Source organism: Phalaenopsis equestris, unplaced genomic scaffold (assembly GCF_001263595.1).
Source record: "Phalaenopsis equestris unplaced genomic scaffold, ASM126359v1 Scaffold001210, whole genome shotgun sequence".
Lineage (NCBI taxonomy): Eukaryota > Viridiplantae > Streptophyta > Magnoliopsida > Asparagales > Orchidaceae > Phalaenopsis > Phalaenopsis equestris.
In genome coordinates, this window is record NW_018165649.1 from 96,615 (window position 1) to 119,768 (window position 23,154).

The 23,154-nt window shown below is 32.2% G+C and overlaps 1 protein-coding gene across 2 annotated transcripts in view; it reads left to right on the top strand.

Annotated features, from left to right (window-relative positions):
- Window positions 1–1,749: 1,749 nt before the first annotated feature.
- The window catches only part of LOC110033526 (protein ENHANCED DOWNY MILDEW 2), a 94,614-nt gene continuing 73,209 nt past the window's right edge, over window positions 1,750–23,154 (top strand). The window contains exons 1-6 of one of the 2 annotated variants that reach the window (XM_020737542.1): window positions 1,750–1,944; window positions 9,117–9,530; window positions 9,617–9,713; window positions 18,605–18,649; window positions 18,736–18,887; window positions 23,015–23,111. In XM_020737542.1, the coding sequence (XP_020593201.1) occupies window positions 9,124–9,530; window positions 9,617–9,713; window positions 18,605–18,649; window positions 18,736–18,887; window positions 23,015–23,111 (798 nt within the window). In that variant the 5' untranslated portion in view covers window positions 1,750–1,944; window positions 9,117–9,123. The remainder of the gene's footprint in view (window positions 1,945–9,116; window positions 9,531–9,616; window positions 9,714–18,604; window positions 18,650–18,735; window positions 18,888–23,014; window positions 23,112–23,154) is intronic. The other variant, XM_020737541.1, reaches the window with a different exon arrangement.

Genomic DNA, 23,154 nt, shown 5'->3' on the forward strand with positions numbered 1-23,154 from the left:
AAGATTAAGAGTTTATGAAAGATTCTAGCCACATTATAAATGTAGTATTTACATTAAATTAATATATTGCATCTTGAAAATAGCTTTTACATTATTACAAATTTATAAACTTTAGAATTATATTATAAGATGAACAAATCAAGTCCATAGAGGATTCTATATATTATTATTATTATTTTATTTAATATTATAATATCTACTTGTAACGTATTATTAATTTCAAATGTATCAATAGAAGTATTCATATGCTATAGAGAGGCTGAAACAAATGTAAATGAAGTTGATAATCTTGGAAAAACATGTAGGATTTGTAAAAGCTATATATTGAGGCAGCACAAGTATAAGGAGTTGTTTAACAACAAGAAAATTTAAGTGGGATTTAGTATCTCATGCCAACTAAAATCTAAAATTTATTTAGCCTGATTGAAAGTAATTTTGATTAAATTTTGATGAACTGCTTGTTTTTTTAAAATAAATTTTATATAAAAATTTTAATGATAAAAATAAAATATATTATTTAAAAAATTATTAAACTGTTTCAATGCAGTATATTAATTAAATGTAATGACTTTAAATAAATAGTTTTGATCATTAATACTATTAGTTAATAGTTTATTGGAATTATTAAAAATTTTGATTCATTAATAGTATCGGATAATCTAAATTAGATATTAGTTAATAATCTATAATTAACTTAAAATTATAAATTTTATTTAGTTACATTAATTATAAATAGTATCAAATTATTTGAATTATAAATTTTAGTATATTAATATTGATTATTGAAATTAATTAATGATTAAAAAAATATGTAACCTCTAATTAATATCAATAGTTTAGAAATTATCAAATTTTTCTAAAACAAAGCAATACAAACAACGGAGATGTAGCCTCCCCTTCACTACTTCCCAATTTATCGAAACCCTTCTCGCTCGTACCCAATTTCTGAAATGCTCATCCCTTTCTTTTGCTTCGACCAGAAGAAGTCGTGATTGGATTCAGTCAGAGAAGACATTGACGAGACCAACAATGTGAGAAAGAGGAAAGGTTTTCCAAAAATAAGTGAAGATAACCCTCATATGTTCCCCCATCTCTTTCATGCTTTTAGTTTACCTCAATCTTGTAAATACGCCTAAATATCAATTTTACTAAGTTAAGGATTTAAGGTCAAATATAAGAGAAATATAATTTAAGATTCTATAGGGGTTGCTTGGCTAAAGGTAGGATTTATACTATAAATCCAAATTTAGTAAATATCGAGATGTTTAAATTCTAAAAAAATATTTGGTATGATATATATTAAATACTTAAATCTTTTTAAATCCCGTGAAACTATTTCACAATTTATTTAATGATTTAAAATTATTACTTATGTATATAATTTATTTCAAAAATTAAATATTGTGAATTAATTATATAATTATTAAGTATATTTAATTTATTTTAAGTTTTTTATTTGTAATTATGCCAATCATTAATTAAATTTATGTTGAACTAATGAATTATTAATAATAGTTGTATTAAATAGTAAATAAATGTTGAATTAATAATATTAAAATTTTATTAACCTAATTAAAATTTGATAAGTAATTTATTTTTTATTAATTAATTATCAAATAATTACATATAATAATATAAATTTATGTACAAATTGATAGCTTATTAATTAATTATTAGTTATTAATCAATTAAATTAAAAAATTTAACATTAAAATAAAACAAAATAAAATAAAAATAAAGCGACAATTATATCCCTCCTGCTCGATACCCTCGATCGCGTCCCTCTTCCCACCCACGCCATTGCCCGTTTTCGCCCCAAACCATCGCGCCTTGTTGACCAAATCCTCGTGATACAATTGCGATTAGAGCCGGCTGAGAAGGCAACGACGAGGCCCGGCGTAAAAAAGAACTCCGCTCCGCTCCCAACCAAAACCATTGAGGTAGGTAACCCTCGTCTTTCACCCACTTCCTTCAACCCGCCTTCGCGCGCTTCAGCTTCTCTTAATCCTTTAAATCCTTATTCCAATGGGATTTACTAAATCCTGGATTTAAGGTAAAACAAATGAAAAACGGGATTTAAGAACCTGTAGGATTTGAAGATGTTATTTTTGCTGTTTAGCAGGTCTTAGGTTAAATCCTTAAATCCCGCTCAAATCCTGCTCATATTCTGCTTCCAAACTGCCTATCGCAAGCATAAATGTATATTATATTATTTTGAGATTTTAAACGCTAGTAGTTTCAAACCTTTTAACAAAATAATAAATATCTATAAATGATACTATGAATATGTGAGAAATAAAATTTTTAAATTTATGTACTTTTAATTTATTAAAAATATTAGAGATTCAATATATAATTTTAAATAGGCAAATGCCCTTGATTTTGTTAGCAGAATTTCTAAAGTGTAAGTGGCTCCTTTAAGCAAAAAATTTATACTGCCCAGAAGAAGTATTTGCAAAATGATGCTAAATTTAATAACAATAGCTTAAAAAGAACATGAAATTAAATAAAAAAAGGTCTAAGAAATAAATTATATGCTGCAAATTTTAGAGAACTACCAAATGAAGCAAAAATTTCATTCTTTAGTTGATTTTTCTATACCTAAATAGCAGGCCATCTCAATTGCCAAGAGAGCAAAGTGGATCATGGTTTTGACTGTTTAAAAGATTTAGGCCATCTAATTGCACCTCTAGCATCATAATACTTATCATTGTCCTCATAAAAGACCAATTTTATTAATGAAGTTAAACAAAGTTTGGTGATAAAGAGCAAAAGCCCTTGATTCATGGAACTCCGAAGGCTACTATAGGCATAGTGTGGGACCAACATAGAATAATGACCATAAAAAAGAATGTTAGTTTCATAGGTGTACCAAACAAAAATTATTTGGCAGGAGGAGATATAGTGAATTGTCTTTAAAAATGACAAGTGCGTACGATAAATAAAAGTTTTCTGCAACTAAGAAGATTTGATCAGTAGGGTGAAGATTCTACCATTATAAAGAAGAGGAACAAGAGTCTCATATACTCTATATTTTAACAACCATATAAGATAAAATCCTATTCAAGTAGGAAGTATGAAGACATGCAGTGGCCTTATTTTTTTATCATTTTATTAACACCATACGTAATAAACAAAACAATGAAAGTAGAGGCAGAAGAACCTACTTTTAATCTTATGAAGCTAGGCTTCGACAAACAAGATCGAACATTTAAGCAATATTGAGGCTCATAAGATGATAGGCTATGCCGAACTTCGAACTAGTTAAATATATGGGATAGTTAAAACATTAGCTATTAATAGTTTCATCTTAATCTTAATAGACTTCTGAATTGCTATTAAATGAATTTATTATGCTTGCATAGGTCCTTGGTAAATTTTTAACCCATTCTTAAATGATAGCTTCATAACAAGTAAACATGATGAATAAGGGTAATGCCAAATTTTTTTCATCTAATATACATCAGGTAGATGATCACATGATTCAACAAGAAAGTTCATATGATTAGCTTAAGAGAAATTTAACCACATGATTTGATCACCCTCATGTCCAACGTATAAAGAGATAGAGGGATTCCTTAGGTGTTTTGAGCCAAGCAGTGTCATAATCAAGGTTCTAATCACCATTGATAATGAAAATAAGGAAGAGTAAAATATCAATGCGCATTTGCTGTAATAAGTTAAAAGAATAGATTTTCCTTGAAATTAGGTGTTGTAAAAAGGGACATGGGTTCCACATCCAATAAAAAATTGAATATATGGCTCATTCTATAAATAGCTTTATAAATCCATTTCCAAATATAAGAGAATCTACAATTAGTAGACTTCCATATTGAATCAAGTTCTAAGAAAAGTATTGCCCTTTATTATTCTACAAACTGGCACTAGTTATAATTGCAAGCACTTAATGATGGTGTCTTGAACCCCCATTTGCTTTTAGAATACATGTGTAATCCCATGAGATGCGATGAATTTTGCTTGCACTGATGCCAACATGATATACGAGTTTTGCATAAGTGCTATTAATTTAATGATTCTTTTTTGGGTAGAGTTAAAGCTCTACGCTAATAGCCCATCAAACATTTTGTAGAAAATTCTAGAAATTATACTCTAGCAGTAAGGGCGAGAAAGGAGGCTTTCCATTTAATAAGGGAGTTATGGAATTTGTCAATTGGGTTAGTAAAATCAACACAATAATGATATTTTGTTAATAAACAGTGCCAAATTAGGTGAAGTTGGTTTATGAAATGATAAATCTCAAATTAGAGTTGATCTGATCATTATTAGAGTGACTCCTAGAAAATCAAATGATATTAAGATTTGTTATGTCCATACTAGAAGACTTTTGAAAGGAATTGAGGATTTTTTAAGACTATCATGGTTAAAAATAATAGCTTCACCAAAATCAAGCATGCCATCAGCATACACGAGGTATGAGAATTTGGTATTCCCCATATTACTTTTAACTAAGGATTCGTTATAGTATTCATCTTCTAATATGCTAGGATGGGTGTTCATGCAATGCAAAAATGATATGATGATAGAGGTAGACCATGTCCTAGACCATTGGAGAAAGGAAGTAATTGTCAATGTTATTATTAATGATGATTCATTTGAATGCATTTGAAATACATCATTTGATGCAAGACATAAATAGATGGAAATCCCTTTTGAGCCATTATGCGCACAAGAAATTTTTTGTTAATAAGATTAAAGACATTTGTTATGTCCAACATGGCACAAAGCCTGTTAAAAGCCAAACTTATTTTTGAAATTATTAAGAATGCCACTAGAAATTAAAACATTGTTAGCATGTATGTGTCTCTATAGATTGCATTTTGTGCTTGGTTAGAGGAATCACATTCTTTATAGAATTGACCAAATTTTTGCAATGATTTTGTAAAATTCATCACATAATGAAGTGATTATACAGTCAATAGTATCAGGGCATGTGATATTTTTTGAATGGGAGAGATGACTATAGTTTTAACTGACTTCGAGAGTTTCTTAATAAGAAAGCAATAATGAATGAAGGATTAAACATGAACACCCTTAATGTTCCAAGAGATTGAGAAGAATTCAGCCTTAAAACCATTCTTGTTTGAAGTTAAATTTTTTTGGGTTGCAATTATAAAAACTTATATTTTCTTATTAGTAATGAAAATGATTAATGCCTTAATAGTGCTTCGGCTCTGATGCTATGAATGGTGTTGGCTGTGGGATACTGGCTGAAATACTACTTAATAGCATTAAATATATCCTTATGAGAGGAGAAGGTACCAATATGAGTAGAAATGGATCTTATGAAGTTGATAGCTCTTTATTGATTTGAGTAAAGAGAAACTTCACATAATCCTTCCTACATACAAGATATTGATCATTTAGAAAGGGATAAATATTTATGTAGTCCAATTATATAAGGGCAAAATATTGATCATATTTGAAAGAATTAATGGTTGATTTGAGGTGATCAACTAAATTCACGATTCACAACTACTTATGAAGAGAAAATATGGTATTTGCCTAATGGAAGTGGTCACAGATAGAAGATAGGACTTGATTGGAAGATTTCTTGGATAACCAAAAATTACTGAACATGAACCAGTGGTGCGACTAAGTAGGCTAACTCAAAAAACATTCAATTTAATACAAATAATGTCTCATAATATATTGTTGCTTTAAGTATAAATATGCTATTGGAAGAGAGATCCATAGGATGAGTCTCACATATATCGTTGTTATTACTTTTCACTTTATAAAAGGTATAGGTTCTCACCTACGTTATTAGATTGAAATATACAAAATTAAAATTTCTCATAATAATTTAAAGAGTCAAATAAAGAAACAATAATCTTTGCAATTATTTTTTGGAATATTTACATACATACTACTCAATATCTAACACCTTAAATTCATTTTTTACATACATACCACTTACCAATTCATGAACAGGTGTATTTCACTTTTCAAAAGTTATAATAGTGGTATTTTGATGTGCTTTGAGAGATTTAGGTGATATAAATGTAAAAAGCAAATTTTAATTGTTAGATATGTAAATACATAGAAATTGAGTGCTATGCATATAAATGCCTTTATTTTTTAAAATTAGCAACATATTTTTCTCCATAGGTAAGGTAATAGGCCGCTCTTGAAGATATATTTCACTTTAGAAGTCTCTTCAAATGTTTACATAGCAACAAACAAAATTAGGGGTGTATATTTGATCGATTTGGAATGATTAGTTGACGAATTTGTTATATGAATTTGGAATGATTTGTTATATGAACCAAATCTTAGGTAGAGCTAATCCAACCAAATTGTAATATAGTTCAATTTATTTGGTCTTATTTCGTTTTAATCAAATTTTAAAATACCAATAAAAATACATTATTAAGTATTATTTAATCCAAATATGAATAAATGAAATTATATAAGTATGGAATTTTGCACTAATTAAGATGGATTCTTTCCAGAACATTGGATCACTTGATGTTTGTTTCCTACGAGTACAACTACAACTTTGAAGATTAAATGATATTTTGCTATTTTTCTAATAAAATTTTAATTTTCGTTGAACAATTTTTTTATTGTAAAAGTAAAACATTAGTCATAATCTATGGGCTTGTTTTAGATCATCTTTTTATTTTATTTTATTTTTTGCTTTTATTTTTTAAGATATATTTGTTTAGTTTATTTATCAAATATTTTTATTTTTTATTTCTGAAAACAAGTTAACCTATTTTTAAAACATTTAAAATGCTTTTATATTCTTGGAGTGTTTTTTGAAAGCAACTACTCTTGTTGCTTGCTATCCTTAGTTGTGCAACCTGCTGCTAACAACTGCTCTCCATCGGCTACTACTACCCACCTCATTTTACTGCTGCCCACCTCATTTTACTGCTGCCCACCTCAGCCATAGATGGTAGTCCAACCAAATATTTTTAATATTCAAAATTTAAATTGAATAAACAAAAAAAAAAATATTTTGAACATAAATATTTTTTTTATTTCAATCAACATATAAACAAAATAAAATAATAGCAAAATGTTCTTTAATAAATATTACTTTGAAATGAGAAAATGAACTATTCTTTTATAAAATGAATCAAATCAATTAAACATATTCACATTTTTTTTTCATTTAAACCAATAACACATCAAATTGCCGCTTGTTGCCTCATCAACCTTGTCCCCCTATTCACCGCATGACATGCTATGCTCATCTCAAGTCTACCACAGGCCCTATATTCCGTTCCCTTTCTTCTTCTGGCTCCCCTTGTCGCACCATTTTGTGCTTTTTTAGGCTATGCTATCGCCTGATTTATCCAAATTTCTCCTTCTTGCGAACATTCATACAGGTCTAGCTTGGGTTCTTGCTTGTTACATTTCCTAACCCTCTTTCTTCCTATACCCTTGAGTCTTCTTCTCACATTTCACATTCTTCCTTCATTGCTCCTTCAATTGAAATCTCCCAGACCAACCCATATCCCTTCTTTGCTCCCTTCCCTGCTCTTGTTAATACCACACTGTTAGGGTAACTGGCACTTCTTGCCATGGGCCCCTTGTTCTTCTTCTTGCTCATCTTTGCTGCACTGATTACTCATTGTTATAATCATTCTCACTTGAGTTTTTCTTCCTTGCAGTGCGACTTTGGGACCATCCTCAGCCTCCCAATGCTTTGCCACTGTTCAATCTTTCCCTTGATTCTTGTTGTCACCGATTACTTTTTCATATTTTCCTATCTTTTCATTTGTTTGCTTACCACCATCTGTCTGCTTTCGTTTTGAATTTTATGTGGCCGTGTTGATATGCATGGATCTTCTTCTAATAATTCAATTATTTCTGCATTCACCCTCAAGGTGCCTTTGTTTGGTGATTTTTTCGTATCAATTTAAGCATAACATCACATTAACATCATTTATGTGGTCCTTGTTAAATCTCATATTCATTTAAATCTGGGAAAGCTTACATAACTAAAACACAATTATTATGTATTTACATTTCTCATACCTAAACTTTCATATTTTCATAACATTTTGACGCTTTAAAACTATGCATGAGAAGGTGTATTTCACTTTTAAAAAGAGGTAATATTGCTATTTTTTGATGTTATATTAAAGATTTGAGTGTTGTGTTTGTAAATATGAAGGTTTAGGTGTGAGATATGTAAATAAGTAAGAATTGTGTGCTATGTAAATGCCCCTTAAATCTAATGTCCGAAATAATCATCTGAACAATTTATCAGGGTTTGGTCTGATTTATCTCTTCCTTGCTAACCAGCGTGCAAGTTTTAATAACCATAAGATTTGCAAGATTTAATATATCCAATTTTTAGTCGAAAAGCCCCTAAAGAATTGAGAAATTTTGACTTAGTTGATTACCGTATGGACTTTTGGTTTGTTATCAAGTCTGTCTCCTTATTTATGGAACCTTTACAGTGTTAGTCCTCGTTTGTTTGATGCTACAAGCAATGTATAGTTGTTATGTAGACTGTTTGTTTGTAGAAGCACCTTATCTCTTTAGTTTGCTCCCCTGCATTTTGCTGGACTGTCTCTTCCTCTATTCTTTGTTGGGAAAATTACATACATAACACCCAATTCTTATGGATTTACCTATCTCACACCTAAACTCTCATTTTTACACTTATAACATTTTACCTATAGCAAAAAAGATGAATTTGACTATTAAAAGGTGATAATGAGTGCAATTTTTCATATGATGTTTGTAATTATGAAAGTTTTGGTGTGAGATATGCAAATATGAAAGTTTTGAGTGCTATGTATGTAAAATCCCCATTGTTTTATTTCTTCCCTTGCCCAGCAGTCCACGATCATCTAATGTGGTATTGCTTGCTAAAAACAGCGCAATCCTGACCTTACCTGAGATTTCTTTGCTACATTAGCTCTTTTTTGTCTTGCACTTAATTATTTTGTTTTGTCAGTGGGGTTTTTTTTTCTTGATAGGTTTATTGGTGGTTTTCTAAAGAATTTTGGGTTCCTAATTCTACTGTTCTGGACTTGATTCTACATTTATTTTTTTTGGAGTTTCTTCTTCTTTTGACAGCTTGATTTATGAGATACGATGGAAAATATTGATTTTATTTATGTGATTTTTAGATAATTCATGGCATCTTCCGATGATGAAGAGGTGGTAGTTACACAATCCATTACAAACTACCATTTTGTGGACAAAGATGGTGTTCCTATCTCGTTTTCAACTTTACCGATCATTATGGATGATGAAAAGGCGAAAGATCCTATACACGAAGTATCGGTTCGTGGAACCATGGATGGAGGGCTTCAGTCGGTCTTCAAAGATGTAGTTGCTTGGAGGTTGAGATTGGAGGGCGATGGTCCAGAGATATTTGTGCTTTCTAAGGACACCAAATGGATAAAACTGGAGAAGCCAAAGAAGAGCTATGAGGAGTCCATCAGAACAACATTGATAACAATTCATTTGCTTCATTTTTCAAAAAATAATCCGGAAGCATCTGTGAAGAGCTTTTGGGAACATCTGCGCCAAGCCTTAAAGTTATTTTTTTTTCTATTTATTTTGAATTTATCAAATGATATGAATTTACTATGACAAGGGTTTGTCTGATTGTTGAATTGTGCAGTTCCTTTGATGATAGACCGAGCGAGGATGAGTTCGAAAAAAATATTCAATTGATTAAGCTGTTCATGGAGAGAGATGAAGGCTTAGCCAAGTCACAGGTTTGCTGTCTAACCCTTTGTATAAGTTTATGCATTTGTTTTTCATGTACTTGGCGCTACTTATACATTCTCTATAATATTTATGCGATTACCTAAGAAGATCTATCATTTTTTGTGTAAATCATTTGCTTAGGAAAACTTCTCTATTTTAAATTGTTAAAATTTTTTATATTTATTAAAACCTATGGTTTCTTGTAAAAGTATTTTCCAATTCTAGATGAATTTATTGTCTTTATTCTAAAACAGTAGGATTAGCATATCCTTCTTCATTTCTACTTTATAGGGCTGAGAAATTTTGGTGAAGATAATTTGTAGTATACTAGAAACCTGTGTTATCCGATTTTATACATTACAATAATTTGAAGCTCTTATTCAACCGAGTGGTAGTTGTTTTATGAATGGAAGTCAAAGTATTAGTAGCAATGTGCAGACGTGCATAGAAAATTAGATTTTAGCATTTAGTAGGTAATATTTATTTTATTTAATGTTTCTTTGAAATTCAGACATTTATTCCTAGTGGAGTGGATAACTATAAATAAGACTCAACTTTTGGAACTCATGGGCTCTTACTCTTGTAATTAGAATACTACTTTTTAATTTTGTGATATCGTTTTGTTAGTTATCTCCAGTCTTATCAAAAGTTCTAGGCACCCTCTAGGAAAAAGTAGAATATCAAATAGAATTTTCTTACTAGCTTCATGCATCTCAATTGTTTTCACAAATCCTCTCTCAATGAGTAGATAAAAGACTATAAAGAATAAGTTAACCATCATTTGATCCCAGAGATTGTATAACATATATTTTATTTAAAGTCGTAGATTGTAATGGATTGAAGGAGCTATTAACAATCAGCAATCCTATGTAGATCTCAAGGAGCAATCATTAAGACGTCTTACAATGGGGATGTCATAATAAGGGAATCACAAAGAGCCAATTAATTACATGTCGCACAAGTCAATAATTAAGCTTTTGAACAGTTAAAATCATGTGTGATTTAACCAACCAAAGATTAATGAAAAATTTGAACACCTAAACCAAGTTTAGAACATTGCAAATTCCATAGAAACACGCTAAAGTTGTAGCTAGTGTAGGGGACCAAAAATCTCATCTTATGCAAATTTGAAGTAAAGGATGCTAAAATTTGAAGTAAAGGATGGTAATGGCTCAATAAATCATTCTCTAGGAATGCGACAGTTTTAAAGTTTTTTCTTAACTTTCTTTTTGCAAGAAATTTGTAGTGTTTTGGATGGTGCAATTGTTTTTTGAGGATTGAATGATAAATAGGAGAGACACTTCTCTTTGAAGATCTGCACATGAAATGAAAGCTTTGTGAGGTTTCTTGATCCTTCATTCATGCAATGTGTTGTGGATTTAGTCACTTCACTAGAAAGCTTGCTGCAATCACATTATACCTTGGAGGAAATAAAGATTGTATTGACTGTCGTCTTATTGATCATTGTTATTGAAGTTTGAATGAAAGGATTAAAATGACTCGACAAATCATTCTCTAGGAATGAAAGTGTTTTCAAAATATTTTTTTCTTTGCAAGGCATTTATATTTGTTTGGATGGTGCAAGCTCTTTTGAATGATAAATAGGGAAGCACGTCTTATTCTAGATCTAGATCGATGCTATTTATGAATGCCCTGCCATTGGAGGCTTTTTGGTCCTTCATTCTCTTAAAATGTTGTGTATTAGAAGACAGTTTACTTGCAAGATTTGTGCTAGAACATTATACCTTTGAGGATATAAACATATAGATGGAAGCTTTAGGCTTTGACATCTATATTAAAGATCATTTGATTTGAATGGTTAATCCATAGTTGAAAACTTAAGATTAATGCTGATTTGATAATAGAACTATCGTAGATTTTATGGCAACTTTAGGGTGTACTGTTATAAGATTATTATTGCTTTATCTTTGTTATTGGAATTGATTTGGGATATGATGCTTCTTCTGGTTGTTGTTGTAGTAAAGAACCCAAAAATATTCTTCAAAGCAAGTCATCTCTCCAATTATCTTCTTTCTAGTCTCGGGAAAATATTTTTCGATTTTGAATTTGTGGCTCCACTTTGGTCTTCCTGTACTTCAAATATTTAAAGGTACCAATATAGTCCTTCTCTTAGGGTTTTAGTTTTAGATGTTACAAACTTACATGTTTCCAGAGTGGTGAAGTAAAGATCATCCCTTGCATATAATCTTGACATGCTTTCTCTTTCTTATATTATTGCTTTTTTTGCTGTCAATGATGAAAAAGTTTTTGATCCTTAAGGTGCCAACTTTTATATCATTGTTAGTGCTGACCTGCTTTCTCTTGCTATTCTTAATTTTGCTATAGTTTTTAGAGAAACATTATTGGTGGATATTGAATACAGTGGTCAAGTTTGCAACATGAACTATTTACTCCATCAGGAGTGTAAAATGCTGTAGAGTTGAGCCCTTTTAATGAAGATTCCTTTAAAAGTTCTGGATTGACTCCTATGGTTTGGTTGGATTCGCTAAAAAATCTCAGGAAATAATTTTTTTAGTGATTTGTCTCTCATTCTAAGAAATGATAGAAAAATGAGAAGCGACTGATAATTCTTTATTTTTAATGATGGAATGGGCAAATAAAAGCTTGACCAACTCATCAAAGGTGTTAGTGGTGCTACAATTAAGGGAATGGAGCCATGTTTGTGTTCGTCTCTTGAGTGTAGTGTAGAATATTTGGCATAAGAGTGAGTCTTGGGCATATTGGATGTGTATGATGGTTTATTTGTGGTCAATATGCTCAGAAGGATTCGTGGATTTCTATCAGTGTCGATGCTAGGCGTCTTGATTTTTGATAACGTCATATAATCTCCAAAATGGAAAAACCTTGGGATGGTCCTGCTAAGGTGGATGCTTATCCTTGCCCTCTAAATGGAACTTTTCTTGAGCAGCTTTATAAATTATTTTAAAGGTTGTTGCATTGAAAGCTTTTGTTATCAGCGGAAATATCTTGTTTTTACCTCTATGATACGTGTTGAAGGGTTGAGAACTATCTAATTTACTTGAGGTGTATTTGTTGAACTTATGTTGCGTAGATCGACTCCCAGTGATAGCGGTGGGAAGGTGGTGGTATCTTGGTTTGATGGTTTAGCTAGATTACCTTTGTGTTATTTGGATTATGTTTCTTGAGATGCACTAGGTTTGGAAGTGTTAATTTTAGACTTACATGAAAATTCGGTTCAAACCTAACATAAAAAATTTGGAATTTGGGTTAACTCATGTAGGATTCACATTGAGTGCATATTTACTTAATGCTAAAACAAGGATTGAGTCTTGTTTTATTCAACTTGGAAACATGAACTTATCTATTAAGTGGAATCCTTTTGTTTTTTTTTTAATTTAAAATTTAAATTTAATAGAATTTATTATTATTTTTTGAAGTTAGTGTACAAATTTGGTTATCATGTCTTCTTCTTGTTGGTTTAGCTTCAACTCAACACAATTCAAACGCTTGTCATATTGGATCAAGTTGAGTTTAGGTTTAATTTAGTGAAATTAGTCTTAAAAATTTCAGCCTGTTTAATAATTGTGTGCTTCGTTTGATTTCATTCTGGTTAGTCATTTTTTGAGTTTAGTTTGAGCATGATATGTAAATCCTAATTGATAATGGATATGTGGAAAATTGGCACCATGAACATTGAAATTTTTTAATCTTGTTTGATATTTTTCTTGAGGAAGCATAGGATCTCCTCTTATGATGTTTATTTGTTCAACATGATCTTTGAGTGTGATAGATATCCCTTTTTAAACCATGCTTTTATATTTGGCGAATGGTGGTGGTGCCAATTCTTTGCTACTTAGAATTTGGTTTGTTGAGTAGTTCCTTGGTTGATGTAAGGGAGAGCAAAACTCCAAAACATTAACATATTTTGTTGATCAACTATGAAGTAGTTAGACTCTTAAATGTGAATCATTGAATTTATCGGATTTGCTTATCAAAGAATTGCTTTTAGTCAAAAGGAGCTCAAATTTTTTTCTCAAATTGTACTAAGTTGTTATGTGCTAGGATTGATCCAAAGAAAAGATAATTCTTTTGGGTATGCCATATTTGCTTGATACATGCATTAATCGTAGAAAAATGGGAGTCTTAATTAAGGAGTGTTTGCCTAGGAAGATATTTCGACACTTAAGTAAATTAGTTGCTTTGAATCTAAGATTGTAAGTGACTCAGTGAAGCATTTTTCTCTATAAATTTCAGAACACTTTTTACCTTCCCATGGGCTGCATGAAGGGTAGTTTAATACATATGTTGAAGTGAATGGTCGATACTATATCTAAGATTTGTTCTAGATAAATTGCCCTTTGAGTGAGAATTGCTATGATCCTTTAGTTGATTAGAGGATTGTACATTCTGACAATTTGCCTTCTAAATTGATGTTGTCAGACCATCTTACCTTGGGGATAATGGATGTATGGATGGAAGCTTGGGCTTTGAGATTCACATTGGAGATGATTTGATTTGGGCGGTGAGATTCTAATTTATGCCTTGGGATTAGTGTTTATTTGATTGAAAGGTTTTCATCAAACTTGGGGTAATTAGAAGCTAGATTTTGAAGGACTATTGTCTTTCATTCACTATTAGGATCCCGGAGAAGCTTGAAACTTGTCACCCTTGCTGAAGTAATATGAATGGAATTTATAATTTTTAGCGGGAATATTGAACATGATTTAAGAAAATAAAATTCCTAATAGCAAAAACAACTAAATTAAAATCACTACCCAAATTGTCAGCTTGCTTGTTTGAACACACATATTTTGCATTTCTGAAAAGCATAAATTTTGAGGTTTGCTGATACAACCCAAAGGTCAAAATCGGCACGATTTTTCATAAAATTTAGGGCAGGCACATCTTATTTTCCGAACATCAAATCAAAGCAACATAACACTAATAATTTGCATGAATACAAATGATAAACACAATACAATTTGAGACGTTGGCAATCTCTCCCAATTTCTACAATTTGATAAGTAGGAAATCTCTCCCAAACTTTAAACCTAAGATACAAGACTTAATCTCATGCATAAATCTAACCCTAAACATAGTAAGCCTATTGATACCCAACAATGATAATAATAATAAAAGACTAAATTGCCCGTAGGTATACAAAAGATCAAATTGGCCTTAGACTAGACACTCCCGTAACAATACTCCCCTGCCAAAAGATACATTGTTCTTAAGGTGTGAAAAAGTGAGCTCCTCCACCATAGTTGTTTCTATTTCTTCATCCTCTGCATCATCTTTACACACTATGAGAACTTGTAATTTTCAATCCTTGCAACGTGTCGTGGGATAAACTTCTCATTAAACTGAAAACATAATCCCTTGTCTCGCTTCTTCTGAATCTCTGTCTCTATAAGGCATTTGATGTGGCTCCCGGTCATGGCTTATTATTCCCATCCCGTGTAGCCTCCTCCCTCTGGACTTACATTGAGACATTAGTATCATCCTAGTTGTAGCGGTTTGGTCTGACACCCCATTAATGCTAGACTTGTCTATCTGGTTCTTGTCTTTCACCATCTGGGCTAGCTCCATCGTTTCTCTCAATCCCTGCGATCTCAATAGTTGGAGTTCTGTTCGTTTGTCGGGCTCTAGGCCCTTTATAACATTTCTCTCCAATCCTGCCTCAGAAATCCTCATCAACCATCTCGACTATAGCTCGAACCTCTCCCTAAATTTCATGATAGTACCCTCCTGATTCAAGACATAGAATTGCTCGTCTAGGTATCCTTCTCGAATAGCTCCGAAACTTTCCAACAAACAATCCTTAAATTCTTTCCATGAACGGATCAGGTATCTAGCATCCCTCCATTGAAGCCATGTTGGGCTTTTCCCTCCAAATTTAATTCTGCCTCCATGAACTTCTCCCTAGTTAGCCCATTCATCATGAAGTATCGCTCCACCCGATATACCCATCTATGTACGGCTTCCATCTCGTAGATCGAAATCTTCAACTTCCTAACCCTACTATCACCAACCAACGACCTCTTTCTCCGGCGTTTCCCCTTATGTATCTTGGGTGAAATTTCCCTCTTTCGATTATAGTCAAACTTCATTCCAATTTCTCACCTTCTTTCTTCATGCTTCTCCAAACCCCTTAAATAACCTCACATCCATGTCTCGGCCCCAACCTCCTCCATCAAAAATCTCTAATCCACCCCCATCAAAATTCTAAGGGTAATTCAGTGATTGTGGATGTTTTCCTCATGTTTGATCTCTTTTCTTTTCAATCTGGCCACGAATTCTTTGATTAACATCTGGTTAGGGTTTGCAAATTGAGCTGCCGATAGGGTTTTGGATTGTATCAAAATTGAGCTTCTTTATCAATCTTCTCAAGGCTCTTGAATTGGTCCTCCATTCGGTTCTCCATGAAAAAATCACTCGAGAAGGCCCTCCTTGTGGTTTTTCATGAAAGAAAATATATTCTTTGTGGTGCGAATCTTTCTTTCATCCAAGATTTGAGTTGACTCATTTTTTTCTCTAGTTTCTTCTTCAAATCTTCTATTTTTTTTTGGCTCCCATTACTCCTTGTACTGTTTCAGAAATCTTTTACGCTGAAATCATGAGCTTCAAAATGTCTATATGTGATTTCGACATGCGCAGAACTCTGGATGTCGCGATCTCTGAATTCCTGTATGCAGTTTGGTGCTTGGTAGCCTGCAGAACTCCAAACATCAAATTCTTGTATCCAGGTTTGGCGTGGAACTTTTTTTCGCGATCGCTGTTTTTCAGGATGTCTTCTACATCGTAATGTTACCTTCTCGACAAGCTATGATTGTGTTTGTATCATTTAGATGCAGCAAAAGGAGAAATGTGCATCAGATCCCTTCGATACCAAGGATTGGGCGCTGTGATCTTGTTGATGCTTCCTGTTTGTTCAATTGCACGTCGCGATCCTGTCATCCCTTCCTCACTATCCTAAGCTCGATTGTATCTCTCGAATGAGAAGGAAGATGGGGTTTTAGGTCTCTGTACATCCTGATCCCCACGAGACCTTAGCTGAGCTCTAATCATGACTGGATCTTGAGGACAGAGCAGAAGGAGAAGAAAAGCTGTGGATCGTCACCGTAAGCTGCAATCCATAGCCATAATAGCGATTACTTAATGAGTACGGAGTGGAAGGAAGTGAGTTTCTTGTTTACTTATGACGAGATTCTTCTCATTTAGCTCCAATCGTTACTGTTGTCCGAGGTGAAGTCACAAAATCTTCTGTATGTCGCGATCCTTCCCCACACCGCGATCCTTCCTAGTTAATATCACAACTGTCCTGACGCCTCCTTTCGCTGCGATGCCCTGGTTGTCTTTTCAACAAGCTTTAATCGCGACTGTATGATGATCCCTCGTCTTATGTTGTGCCGAGATGGCTGTTCCCCATAAATCTTGTTTTGATACTAATTTGACATGATCCGACATCAAATCGACATGATTTTCCACAGAAATTTGGGCAAACTCATTTTATTTCCCGAACATCAAATCGAAGCAATACAACGCTAAGAACTCATATGGATACAAAAGATAAACACCTACAATTCGGGAGGTAGGCGATTTATATCAATTCTTACAATTCGAGAGAAAAGAAATCTCTCTCAACCCCTAAACCTAAGATACAAGACTTAATCTCATACATAAACCTAATTCTAAATATAATAAGCCTATTTATACCTAACAACAAAAATCAAAGACTAGTTTGACCTTAAGCATACAAAAGACCAAATTGCCCTTAAGCTAGGCACCTGCGTAACATTTGTATCAATAATTTTATAGTATTGATGATTTCATTGTACGTACATATCAAGGTCAAATCTTGTTTGCCCCATTATGAAAATTTTACTTTTGAAACTTTCAATAACAACTTTCATAGTTTATTTTTAATTTCAATTGCCACAGTTTAAATTTCTAGAAAGTTAATATTAGTTTGTTAAAAGATATAATTTTTTGACGATTTAAAATAAAATGCATTTTTAAGATGTGCAATAATAGCAATGATATTTATTAATCTAGATTCACATTTAATTTATATGAAGGAATTGTAGCATGATGTGTGTTATTTAAGTATTGTTGGACTTTATGATAAAAAATTTACAATCTCTCCAATCTTTTCATGATTCTTTTTCTTCTCTTAGGATTAATTCAATGAATGTTGAATGTGTAGATAATCATTTAACATTATTGCGCTTCATAAAATTTTTTATAAATTTATTTTTTTCATGATTAAAGTCACTGAAAAATCTGCACTTGTGATATGTGGTTATGTAGAGGCTTGTGTGTACTACATATAGTAGTCTTAGTAATAGATTATTGTAAAATAACGGGGATGCAATTGGTTTTGAAGGTTGCTTGAGCGTATTAACCTAAATGGTATAAAAAAGCTAAAGATTCTATAACTTTGGTGAAACTCTATATTGTAGACGTCCACTAGAGTTTCTTTGAAAATTTGATACCTCAAATCTAATGGACGTAAAAAAGTTGTTTGGTTTTGAATTACTACGAACCAAAGCTGATTTAAAAGCTCCTATACAACAAAAACTAAAAATCATGGTATGTTTCTTACATTTCTATTCTCACAATTTAAGTATATACATTGTTGTGTTTGTGTGAAATTATGATATCATAAACATGTAAAGCATTTATTAATGATTAATGTTGGTTCAATGGTTTTTTAGATTACATAACCATAATTGATGTTGCTCTGTTTTGCACTTGTTAACGAAATAGTTTTTTTTTTTATTGTAATTAAATATACTTTCTCCCTGTTGTTGAAATGTCTTTGACATTCTTTTTCTAACATCGTTTCTTTTTGCTTCTTAAATACTTCTTTTCTTCTTAAAAAATGATTGATGCTTATGCTTTCTTTTACAAATAGATTCTGTTGACGTTTTTGGAGAACCCCAAAAAGGTTTTTGTCGAGGTTAGTGGTGGCTTTTCTTTTTTACTTGTTGCATAAACTTTTTTTCATTAGTGTTAGCACCATCATAACAATCGATATTTTAGCAGGATTTTCATAATAGTTTAGAAGAAAAGCCTTTTATTATTGATGATGAGTTGGAAGATGGCATTGGTATTGATGATGGCGAGGAGTCCGAGGAAGAATCAGACTTATTTGATTCTGTGTGCGCCATTTGTGATAATGGTGGTGAATTGCTTTGGTATGCGGTTCTTGTCTTTTTCATCATTTTCTTATTTAAATTTGTCAAATATAAGATAAAATTTTAATATGGTATTTATTTTTATGCCTTGAAATACTTTTCTTTGATTTTCAAAATCCTCATTTTGTTAAATTCGTTTTTTGAATGCTTCTGATAAAATTAACACACGTAATTCCTAGAATATGGAAAGCATTTGTGATAATGGTGGTGAATTGCTTCCTCCTTGTCTTCTTCGTCATTTTCTTATTTGAATTTGTCTAATATAAGATAAAATTTTAATATGGTCTTTATTTTCTTATCTTAAAATACTTTTCTTTGAGTTTCAAAATCCTTATTTTGTAAATTCCTTTTTTGAATGCTACTGATAAAATTAATAATCGTAATTCCTAGAATATGGAAAGCATTATGTATTGTCCTCCTCCCTGTTCTTAAGTTGTATTCGTGAATAATGTATTCTATTATCCTTGTCAATGGTAAGGTTCAAAGCCTGTCTTTTTACACCATGATGCCCTTGCAATGCCTAACTAATGGGGAGCTGTTCCACCACATTTATTGTACTTGATAAGAAGCTATTGAGGATACCACTTTAGGACATGCTAGGTAGTTTATGAACAACATCTAATTTGTAGAGGGCACGTGATGTGATGCCCATTGTTTTAGTAACTTTCTTAGGGCATGTTTATGCTAAGGTGATCGGGTGAGCTGGAGCCATATTGAGGCTTGTTGATGCTTGGGAGGTTCTCTATAGTATTGGAGGCCTTCTCGATTAGGCGCTTGCTTGGAATGTAGTGCCCCTCCATAATTGTGACTACCTATGTCAAGTGTTTTTAATTGCGTCATTATTTGAACCTATTTAAAAACGAATAAATGCACCATTTGATAAATTTTAAAATCAACAGTCTGAATCTCCTTGTAATTTTAATGAATAAAAATTTTCTAGTCCACTTATTATTTTTATTTTTGTTGGTTTGTGTGTGAATATTAGCTTAGTCTTTTATTAGTAATAGTTTGTTTGTAAAGTGCAAACTCTGTAGCTCCGGTTGTAGAGACCAACGATTCTCTTTTGATATAGTAAATTCACAGTTATTCATTAATTTTTTAGAGTCATGAGCCAACTTTTGATCGATAATGGTAACATCACGTCAATAATTAAGTCCAAGAATTTTGTTTTTTAGGGATGTGCTTTTGTGGGTGCAAGTCATATCAACACATGGCACTTTAGGAGGACACATAGGTCTTACTTTATACACGGCTTCAAAATGAGAACCTTATCTGCGACAGTGGTATTCTAGAAGTTTGTCAATGGTGCCGTATATTGGATCTTGAGGAAACTTTAGCTAGAGCTTATGACCTTAGTTGACATGGAGATGCAAACTCTCATTGTGTTGTTGTTTTCTAAATTTCATTTCCATGAAATTATACCCTATGATTGGTATTAACGTCAATTTCATTCTAATTTTTACTTATGATAGAGAATAGATTTTGCTTATAACTTGAATGGTCATTGCTTTGATTCTAGATGAAAATATAAAGTACAGCGTGCTTAATAGGTCTATAAAAGTTGCATTAGTATCAATTATATGTTATGTTCCCTGATGATTCATACTCTGAAAGTTTAATGCTGAGTTGTATTTCTATTTCTTTATTTTCTTCTCCACCTATTCTTGAATAAGTATGCGATATGTAAAATTTTGTGGAAACTTTGAATGAAACCAATTTTTCTTGGATATGTAGCTCTTTCATCTTTCAAGCATATTGTGGTCCGCAATTGTCCTTAATTATGTGTGATGCTTAATTATATATCTCTTTTGTTTGCCTTGTTCCTTTCTTCTTTACATAGTATGAATTAATTAATTGATTTGGTTTATTCAGTCTTTCCGTTTTTCTATTTTTTTGGTTAGCAATTTTGTCATGATCTTCAAGTCTACTATTGTACTTATATAATTCAAATTCTGTGTTAATTTCTATGATGAGATCTATTAGTGATTTGTAGTTAAATGTTTTTAATTAAATAGCCAAGCCAACTAGTGATTGATTATGCTATTAGTTTGCTTTCTCTTTGGTACATTGATACCACCCTAGGGCTCCTAAAAGGCGTTTAGGAAGCGGATGTAGTGAGGGTGTGGTTGTGGAATAGCAAGGAAATGAAATAGGGACGGGTGGCTGCGTTTTGAAGGGTAGTTGGGGCTAAATTTTTTGTGGATAGCAGGTTGAATGAGTTAGGCGGCCGTCTTGATAGAAAACAACCGGTGAACGACAAATGGTGAGGTTCGGGTGACGAGGGGGGAACCGCGACCTATTTCTGAGCAAGATATATATACACTACTTGTAAAAAAGAATGATATAACACTCTGAAGAGCATAAAACATATATAAGTCTTTCAAAATTCATAAACTAAACATTAAAAAAATCCAAACAACCCTATTACAACATGTATAGATGTCCTCTAATAGAAAATATGGATAATTATATACATATCACCCGAAACATTGAAATTTATAAATCAAGCGCCCAAATAATTTTTTGAACTATCGAATCGATGTATTTATGCGTGCCATGATCAATCCACTGAGAATTTGATAAAAAAGAAAGATATTGTGAGGTTTTATCATGAAATTTGATATTAGAGTAAGAATTTGGAAAATGGATAAAAGCGAGTGCTTGATTTGTAAATAACAATGTTTTGGATGTTCTGTATGTAGTTGCCCCTAGAAAATAATCTTTCAAAAATAAAAAAAAATAGGAAATAAACTGAAAATATAAAGAAAATCACTGTATTTAGATCTGGATTGCCACTATAGGTGGGATATCCTCTAGCGATTGCGGAAGGTTTTGCGATCTCGCATGGACGGCTTTAACACCCACGTCTTATATGCATGCTTATAGCTCCTTGATTTGAACAACATTAATACGGGTGTGATTAGCATTATATTTTTCATTTAGCTTGTCATCTCGGGTCTGTTGTTCAAAGCGATGGTGATATAGATTGGGATGTTGATAGTAGAATTCAAGTTGGTTGGTTGAAATGGAGGAATGCTTCAGGACTTTGTGTGATCGAAAAGTACTACTTAGGCTGAAAGGAAATTTTTATAAGAGGGTGGTGAGACCTGCAATGCTCTATGGCGCTGAATGTTGGTTTTTAAAGGAGAAGCATAATACTAAGTTAAGTGTTGCCGAGATGAGAATGATTAGGTGGATGAGTGGCTTTACACTTAGAGACAAAATGCAAAATGAATATATCCGTGATAAGGTTGGTGTAGCTCCAGTGACGGACAAAATTCGAGAGAGTCGTCTTAGATGGTTTGGTCACATTAGACGTCGACCATCTGATGATCCGATTAGGAGAGTAGATGTTTTAGATTCGACTTATGTTAAGAAAGACAGAGGTAGGCCTAGCAAAACTCGGGCTTATTGTATAAAAAATGAACTTAATTTATTAGAACTAAATGAAAATATGACACTAAATAGGATGCAATGGAGAAAATGGATTCATGTAACCGACCCCACATTGTGGGATTAAGGATTTGTTGTTGTCGTTGTTGCTGTATTGCTTATCTTTCTAAGGCATATGATATCCTAAGGGGCCGTTTGGAATTACTAGGCTTTCATTTTTATTTGAATGTTTTATGTTTTGACTTGAAATAAAACATACTTGGTTGCAATGACTGTTTTATTGAGTGTTTTTAAAAATGACTTGCTTTGTCTTTAAAATAGTGAATAAAACATTAACAAAATATACTAAACAAATATTTTTTTAAAATAAAAGTAAAAACAAAAGCAAAAATAAAAAATAAAATTGATGCCAAAGAAGTCCTAAGAAAACCATGGAGCTTAAATTTTTCTACATCAATTAGGATTCAGAATGCCAAGCACAATTAGCCCATTTGTTGCAAATGTTATTTTATTTATTTTTAAAAATTAAGTCTTTATCCCTCTAAGTGGGAGCGGCTACATGAATCCTTTTTCTGCATTGTGTCCTATTGATTGCCATAAAATTAAGTCTTTTTCTCCATTGTTGGAGATGTTATGTGGAACCAAAAATCTTAATAACTTCATGTGCTTCATTTTGTCTGTATGCTTTTAGTATTTGTCGGGTTTATGAGCTTGTTATTATGTTCTTTTTATAGCTGTGAAGGAAGATGCTTGAGGTCCTTCCATGCAACTAGGAGAGCTGGAGAAGATTCTGATTGTGCATCGCTTGGCCTCACCAGGTTTCAAGTTGAGGTATAATACTAGTTGCAACATCTTTATTGGAGTTCCCTTTTCA